General features: G+C 34.3%; 1 protein-coding gene across 1 annotated transcript; it reads left to right on the forward strand.

Moving 5' to 3' along the window:
- Nucleotides 1-5,227: 5,227 nt before the first annotated feature.
- On the forward strand, nt 5,228-6,859 carry LOC137657363 (dnaJ homolog subfamily C member 7 homolog). The gene is made up of 2 exons (XM_068391700.1): nt 5,228-5,509; nt 5,609-6,859. Exons 1-2 carry the CDS (start codon nt 5,228-5,230, stop codon nt 6,857-6,859), a joined length of 1,533 nt encoding a protein of 510 aa, XP_068247801.1.
- The last annotated feature ends 2,762 nt before the right edge of the window (nt 6,860-9,621 follow it).

A 9,621-nucleotide genomic window follows, 5' to 3' on the forward strand; every position in this document is an offset into this window, starting at 1 on the left:
AGGGAGTCCGTTATCAGGAAACTGCTGCTGAGCCGTCTGTGCATGCGTGTGAAGAATTTAAGGTGTTATTATTATCATTATTACTAGCTAAGCTACAACCCTAGTTGGAAAAGTCGGATGGTATAAGCCCAAGGGCTTCAACAAAGAAAATAGCCCAATGAGGAAAGGAAATAAGAAAACATAGAATAGCCTGCCTGAGTGTACCCTCAAGCAAGAGAACCCTAACTCATCACAGTGGAAGACCACGGTACAGAGCCTATGGCACTACCCAAGATTAGAAAACACTGGTTTGATTTTGCAGTGGCATTTTCACAGAAGAGCTGCTTGCCATAGCTAAAGAGCCTCTTCTACCCTTATCACAATTAGTATGGTAGTTAATTCCTTGAGTGAAGAATAATTTCTCGGTTATCTTAATGATGTCAGTTGTATGAGGAAAGATAATGTGTCAAGAATCGGCCAGATTATTCGCTTTACATGGATTCATCCACGATTCAAAACTGAAGTTTTGATGTGGCAATACGTGTTGTAGTTTACTGTGAATTGACCACGTGACAGAAAAAACAGCTTAATATATATTCGCCATGATAAGCAATGCTGTACTAGGCAAACCCAGGTCTTGATGAATAAAATAGAATGAATGAAGGATAGCATGACGGAAATGAGAAATAAAGTGCAAGAAACAAGAGATGAGATGCAAAAATTAAGTAATTAAATGAAAGAATTAAAAAATAAAAAGAAAAGGAATGAAGATGACATAGATAGGAAGCATTAAACTGGTACATATGCTGAAAAGCTGAAATCAAAGGAAACATTGATTGTAAAATCAACTGATGAGATGTCAGCAGTTAATAATAAGAAAACAATTATGACCAATATAAAAGCCCAAGTTGAAAGCACTGGTGAAACAAAATATGGCCACCTGATCATAAAATTTGTTGATAAACAGAACCTGGAGCAGGCAAAATCAGAATTGGAACAAGGTAATGTAAACAAGATCACAGTTACTGAAAAGGGAAAACTTAAACCGAAGATAGAACTTATTAATGTACCAGAAGATGATGATGATATTATTCAAAGTCTGAAGCTTAAGAACCAGTGGCTAAGAAGACACATTGTAGAAAATGATGATCTGACTGTCATAATGCAAGAGAATTCAAGAATGGGTAAACATAAACACTATACTATAAAATGTACACCTAAGATACGTAAAGCAATCTATGAAAATGGAGATAAACTTAGTACCACATATAGAATATATAATGTTTATGACCATTACATGCCCTACCAGTGTTGCAAATGCCAGGAATTTGGCCATAGTGCAGCAAATTGCTAGAATAAACAGTCGTGCCCCAAGTGCGCAGGAGAACATAAAGCGGGTCATTGCAGTATTGTTGAAGTTAAATGCATAAATTGTGTGAGAAAGAACTATGATGACACAAAACAAAAATCCTATGATAGACTAAACTGCAAAGTTTATAAACAAGAAATAACAAGAGCCAGAAACAATACTGACCATGGCTTCGATTAAGAAAATATCATGTGATCTAATAAATATACAATCCATAGGCAATAAAACTCATATCATTAAGGAAGTCGTAAGTGATCAAAATGTGGATATTTGCTTATTAACTGAAACTTGGTTGAGTGGGAATGTGAGTGACAGATCGAAAATAAATGAAATGACATCTAAATCTTATAACTTTTATCATGAACCAAGAGAAGACAAAAGAGGTGGTGGCATTGGAATCTTAATTAAGAAATCATATAAAATTACAGTAAGATAACATCTCATAGTTAATTCATTTGAATATATGAATATTAAAATTTTATCTCGAAATGTAAATCTAGAAATAGTTATACTCTATAGACCACCGAGCAAAAGCAAAAGAATGTTTCTAGATTAATTTAATAACTTACTAGATACATTGAACGGCGATGGAAATATAGTTATATGTGGTGATTTCAACCTACATCTTGATAACAGAGTAGACCCATGTGTCAATGAATTTAGAGAATTGATTGACAACCACGACCTTGAAAACATAGTGTCTGAACCAACAGCTCAGTCTAATCATATACTAGATCTAGTTATAGTAAATAAAAACATCATACTAAATAGGGAGATTGAACCTGACTGCTCTATATCCCCAATGCATAAGTTAATGCCTTTTGAAATAGATATTAGAAAAAATAATGCAATACAGAAGGAAATCACATACAGAATTAAGACCAACTTTGATCCAAGAGTTCATTGAACAAAACCTAGAGAATATAAAAGGGATAACACCAGTAACTGTGAAGAGAAGCACACCCTAGTAGAGAGACAATCCTGTGTAAACTGCAATACTGATAGAAGTAAAACAATACTTGCAACTAATTATAATAATAGGTGCCCGGAAAAAAAATAAAACTAATCACAATTAAAGAAAAATCGAATTGGTTTGATAACGAATTACATGAAGAAAAAAAAGAAAAAGAAAAATGGAGCCTATATATATATATATATATATATATATATATATATATATATATACATATATATATACATATATATATATATATATATATATATATATATATATATATATATATATGAAGATTCCTGCAGGAAACATATTGACGCCACCAAGACTATCGCCTTCAATGAAAATTATATATATATATATATATATATATATATATATATATATATATATATATATATATGATATATATATATATATATATATATATATATATATGATATACTTCTGAAGAAGTAACACGAAACTTATCAGGCCTTAATCTTATATTTCCTATTTTCATTTTCCCTGGGGTTCTTTTGCATATATATATATATATATATATATATATATATATATATATATATATATATGTATATATATATATATATATATATATATATATATATATATATATATATATATATGGCTTTAAAAATGGATGACGATATTCAAAAGAAATTTGTAAATATATAATTATTTTCGATAGAGAAATTAATTTCGAAACCTTACATTTTACTTATATTGCATTAAAGATTATTATCATTATTATTATTATTATTATTATTATTATTATTATTATTATTATTATTATATTAATTATTATAATAATTATTATAATAATTATTACTACTACTACTACTACTACTACTACTACTACTAATAATAATAATAATAATAATGATAATAATAACAATAATAATAATAATGATAATAATAATAATAGTAATAATAATAATAATAATATTATTATTATTATTATTATCATTATGATGATGATGATGATGATGGTAACATCGTCTGCTGAATGGAGAGTAGAGAATTGTCAGGGAAATTTGCGGATGGCTTTGGTGATTCCAAAATGTGTCCAGGAATCTGGAAGTCTTCGGAGGGCTCCGGGCTCTTAAATTGCATCAAAGATTTTTATCATTATTATTATTATTATTATTGCTATTAATTGTTATTATTATTAATTATTGTTATTATTATTATCAAGTTAACACCGTCTTCTGAACGAAGAAGAGAAAAATATCCGGGAAATCTATCGATGGAGTTGATGATTCTAAATGTCTTCAGGAATTCTGAAGTCTCCGGCGGGATCGTTTAGTGCCAAGAACACTTTCCTGAAAATATAGCTAATACACTCTCAGGATCTGCATCATTGAATATGATTTTCAAAGCAAACAAAGAGAGCGGAATGTGGATGGATATCATCAGAAATCTTACAGGAAGATTCAACTGGCCTCAACAGGCAGGTTCGGCCCTTCTGGAGCAGAATCTTGCATGCGAGGACATGACGGTACAACTTCAGGGACAGCTGCGAACTCTCCAGGAGTCGTGGATCTTCAAATGGTTTTCGTGGCTACTCCCAGAGGCGCCGCGCTTTGAAGATTGCCGGGCAGTCGCCTCTCAGGATGGATTCCTCGGCAGGTGGCTGCAGCGCTGTCCTTGGATAGGGGGCTGGTGGAAAGCCCACGAGGAACTACAGCGGTGCGAACTGGGATTGCACCAGATGGAGAGAGAAGCTTTAAGATTCAAAGATGAATTGAAATCAACGTGGTTCGTTGGCAAGCTTCTCTCCGAATTTGACTTGGGAGAAATGAAGGAAGTCGTTTCGAATGGAAACCAGAACTTTTACATCGGCATAGTAGCTGCTGCTTCCGTCATTTTCGGCGGAATTATGCTAGCTCGAAGGAGGATGGCTGGAAACGATGTGGACAACAACTCTCTTGAAGAATATGTTCCAGAAATGGAAAATGGATGCGATCTATTGGAACTCAAAATGGAAGACGAAGATCGGACTACTTTCTTGCAAAATCTTGAGGATGAAAATAATAAGTTACATGGGCAACTAAATGAACTGAGAAGTATTGTAGATGAATTGAATAGAGCGAAAGAGACTCAAGAAAAGATGACATTTGAGAAGGCATCTGAATACCAGAAACTGGAAGCTGAATGCGTCGAAAAAATCCTTCGGATGAAAGAACTGGAAACTTTGTTGGAAATTCTTAAAGAAAAGAATGAAGAAATTAAGAAAAATGAAAATGAGAAAACGGAACAAATAAACAAATTGAAACGTAATGTTGATGAATTGAAGGATGAAAAGAAGAAACTTGAATCTGAATGCGTCGGAACAGACCTTAAAATGAAGGAACATGAAAATTTGGTGAAAATTCTCAAACAGGAAAATGAGCAAAGCAAGAAAGCACTGAGTGGGGAAACGGAACAAGTTAATAATTTGAAACTTCAAGTTGAAACTCTGAAGGAAGAAAAAAAGAAACTTGAATCCGAATGCGTCGGAAAAAAAACTTAAGATGAAGGAACATGAAAATTTGGTGAAAATTTTCAAACAGGAAAATGAGCAAAGCAAGAAAGCACTGAGTGAGGAAACGGAACAAGTTAATAATTTGAAACTTGAAGTTGAAACTCTGAAGGAAGAAAAGAATAAACTTGAATCTGAATGCGTTGGAAAAGACCTTAGAATGAAGGAACATGAAAATTTGGTGAAAATTCTCAAAGAGGAAAATGAGCAAAGCAAGAAAGCACTGAGTGAGGAAACGGAACAAGTTAATAATTTGAAACTTGAAGTTGAAACTCTGAAGGAAGAAAAGAATAAACTTGAATCTGAATGGGTTGGAAAAGACCTTAGAATGAAGGAACATGAAAATTTGGTGAAAATTCTCAAAGAGGAAAATGAGCAAAGCAAGAAAGCACTGAGTGAGGAAATGGAACAGGTTAATAATTTGAAACTTGAAGTTGAAACTCTGAAGGAAGAAAAGAAGAAACTTGAATCTGAATGGGTTGGAAAAGACCTTAAAATGAAGGAACATGAAAATTTGGTGAAAATTCTCAAACAGGAAAATGAGAAAAGCAAGAAAGCACTGAGTGAGGAAACGGAACAGGTTAATAATTTGAAACTTGATGTTGAAACTCTGAAGAATGAAAAGAAGAAACTTGAATCTGAATGCGTCGGAAAAGACCTTAGAATGAAGGAACATGAAAATTTGGTGAAAATTCTCAAACAGGAAAATGAGCAAAGCAAGAAAACACTGAGTGAGGAAACGGAACAAGTTAATAATTTGAAACTTCAAGTTGAAACTCTGAAGGAAGAAAAGAATAAACTTGAATCTGAATGCGTCGGAACAGACCTTATAATGAAGGAACATGAAAATTTGGTGAAAATTCTCAAACAGGAAAATGAGCAAAGCAAGAAAGCACTGAGTGGGGAAACGGAACAAGTTAATAATTTGAAACGGGAAGTTGAAGAACTGAAGAACGAAAAGGAAGAACAGAAAGCTGATTTGCTGCGTGACTATGAAAAACTGGAATTTGTGTGCAAAATAAAAGACCTCGAGATACTGCAAGAGAAAAAGATTGTGGAAGAGTTTAAAACTGAAAATGAAGAACTGAAGAGGGCGCAGAGTAAGAAAACAGAGCAACTAAATAAATTGAAAAGTGGAGTTAACGAATTGAAGATAGAAAAGGAGAAACTGAAAGCTAAGCCAGAAATTCCTAACACTGAGAATAAGGATGAACATGAGAGGCGAAGATTATTGATGGCTGGATTATTTGCGCAGATGAGTAACACGCCCAAAGAGGCGTTAAATATTTTCACCGAGGCCTTGACCATGAAGACGGACAACGAAGAAGAAACAGCTCTTCTCCATTTCCTTCGTGCTGAAGCGAACGCAGCCACTGAGACGCCTCGTGATATGGATATTGTATTAGACTGTTCCAAGGCTATAGAGAAAGGTCTTAAAGGGTGGAAAGCGTTCATGTTACGAGGAAGGCACCTCGTTAAACTTGGCATTTTCGACGCTGCCCTGAAGGACTTCGAAACCGTGAAACTAAAGAAATCTGAGAATTTCTTAAAAATCATAGACGATACTAAAGCACTACAGAAGCAGTGGGAAGGCAAGGGTCACTATGAGGTTCTGGGTTTGGAACAGACAGCCACAAAGGCAGAAATCATAAAATCCTTCAGGGCCTTGTCCATGATGTTCCACCCAGACAGACATCGGGACAAACCCGAATTCCTACAGGAAGCATTCGAGAAGAAGTACAAAAAGGTGGTTAATGCTAAATTGATTCTGGCGGACGAAAGCAACCGAAGAGATTATGATGAAGAGCTACGCCATCAGAAGGAAAATGATCAATGGGAAAGGCATGGTGGCCAGTGGTATCACCAGGAGCCACCAAGGCATCAGTCAGGGCAGTGGAACGAACAACGGCAGTACAATCGATGGGAACATCGGCAGTACAATCAAGGACCCAGAAGGGAAGGGCATCGGCAGTACAACAAGGGAGGACCAAGAAGGGAACATCATCAGAGGAACGACCATCAATACTATTATTAAGGCGTTTGCGTTATATAAGGGGAAAACCATTGCAGTTTAGTGCTGTGAAAAAAAAAATTGAAAATAAAAAAAAAATATAAAAAATAAAAACTGAAAAACTAAAAAAAAATACAAAAAGAAAAAAAATATATATATATATAATATATATAATGGAAAAATATTTTTAGTATAAGTTTCAGTTGATTTTTGCAGTTTAGTGCTGTGAACATTAAAAAAAAAAAAAAAAAAAAAAAAAAAAACGTAGTGGAAAAATATTTTCAGTATAAGTTTCAGTTGAGTTTTTAGAAAAGATTAGCTTAGTTTCGTCAATGCCAAGTGGATTCCGGCCTTCCTGATGCAATTGGAATATTCTACAAGATGGACTCAGCAGAGGGAAGAAGTCTCACTTGCTTTGGAATGCACTGTTCCTTGACAAAGATTCACTTGTACTGTTTCTTTGTCAAGTGGACAGATGCTGGAGAAACAAGTCTGACTTCTTTTAGTACGCTGTTCCCTCAAGAAGTTTCCATTGCGCTGGAATAGTGGATAAGGAATATGTTTAGTGACGTGAGTTTTGCAGTTTACTGCTGTTAGAAAAAAAGAATAGATGAACTCAGCAGAAGGAAGTGGAGGATAAATGGAAAAGAAATAAAGATAATGAAAACTAGCAACATTACAAATCAGCTAGAAATCGCTACAATTACATTATCTTAGTTAAAAAAAGGCCTATTATAAAAAAGTGTGCAATGAAAATGTCCCACGGAAAATACACAAGAACCTAAAGAAACTATTAGGTCTAAAGACAGAAATAGTATTGCCTTACATAACTAATGATCCTAAAAGCCTAACAAATGATTTTATTGATTATTTTGAAGAAAAAATAAATCAAATCTGCTCCAGTTTTCGCAACATCGGCACAACAGAACGAAGGAATACATCAGCAACAGGTGTAAGCAAGCTAAGGGTATTCACAGAGTTAAGTCAGACTGATTATATGAGAATAATAAAGAAAGTAAAAAACCCAATTGCGGAAATGGCCCATTTCCAATTGACGATGTAAAAGATGCAGAAAATTTCACCAGACTACAAGAGACCTACCGAAACATGGTAAATATGAGTCTAACACGGGCAGTTTTCCCCGATTGTGAGAAAGTTGCATGTATCAAGCCTGTCTATAAAGGAAAAGGTGATATAGACAATTTAAGCTCATATAGGCCAATATCAAATCTGTCATATTTTTCGAAAATTATTGAAACTGCTGTACATGAACAAACCTGGAAACATCTGATACAATCTAATGCCATACCCGATGATCAATCTGCATACAGAGAAAATTACTCCACAGAAACAACAGTGTTAGCGATTAAAAATGACATAACAGAAATTATATCAAATGACAAGTGTTGCATTCTTGGGATGCTTGATCTAAGTGCAGCATTTGATACTGTAGAACATACATATCTGATGGAAGACCTTACAGCTGTGGGCATCGTAGAACGAGCATATGACTGGTTTGTGAGTTATCTTGAAAACCGCTAAGTTAAAATAGTAATATCAAATGTTGAATCTGAGACAAGAAAACTAACCAAAGGGGTGCCTCAAGGCAGTGTACTAGGTCCTCTCCTGTTTGGAATTTACACGATTGAACTGGCAAATATACTTGAAACTCACATAGTTAAGTTTAAAATATACGCTGATGATAAACAATTCTATTTCCCAATAGAATCAGTTGATGAAGCTAAAAGAAGGATACATGAAATAATGAATGACATTAAGGCTTGGATGTTAACAAAAAAGCTCAAGCTCAATGAAGATAAAAGTGAATGTATTATTTTTGGAAATGAAAGCTATAAAAGGAATCGAATGCTTCCAAAGAACTGAAATAGGTCAATCGATCATTGACCTAAAATCTGTCAGAAATCTTGGAGTAATCATGGATGATAGACTGACAATGAATGAACATACAAATAATATAGTAAGAAATTGTAACTATCATATTAGAAACATAGCATTTATTGGTAAATACTTAAATGAAAAATCTATGGCCACACTCATTAATCACCACATATTTTCAAGAATTGATTACTGCAACTCACTGTTCTATGGCTTACCAAATTATCAGCTGAAGAAAATTCAAAGAGTACAAAACAGAGCCGCTACATTAATAAAAGGACTACACAATAGAGATAGAATTACCCCTGCACTAATTAAATTACACTGGCTGCCGGTAAAGGCGAGAATCGAATACAAGCTACTCTTACTAACGTTTAGGATACTGAACCAAATATCTAAAAGAATTCCTGAAAAAACTAGAACTAGAAACAAATGTTACCATAAGACACATGAGTGACAAACATAAGACTATCTAAACCAAGAACAAATAGTAAATTTGGTGAAAGGGCTTTCAGCTACTGTGCGCCTAGACATTATAATAAACTGCCAACTGAAATGAAGGACTTAAAGGGAGCAATTGAATTTAAGAAGAAACTAAAGACATTACATTTCACAAGATCATATGATTTGGAAGATGCTACAATCAAAGAATTGTATGTTATAATGAAAATGTTTCGTTAGATGGTTGATATGGACCCACCCGAGAAGTAGTTCACTCGACTTTAGTGGAGGGTTGGATTTAAACCCAAAACAAGTAAACAAGTATTAGGTTGGTTTGTTGTGAGCGACCAGACTGAAATCTCCCACATTCACCAATCCACATTAGCCAGCGAGGTGATGAAAACTAACCTAACACAGACATGAATAAGGGCATGACGAGGCCTTTGACC

This window comes from Palaemon carinicauda, chromosome 18 (genome assembly GCF_036898095.1).
Source record: "Palaemon carinicauda isolate YSFRI2023 chromosome 18, ASM3689809v2, whole genome shotgun sequence".
NCBI classification, from domain to species: domain Eukaryota; kingdom Metazoa; phylum Arthropoda; class Malacostraca; order Decapoda; family Palaemonidae; genus Palaemon; species Palaemon carinicauda.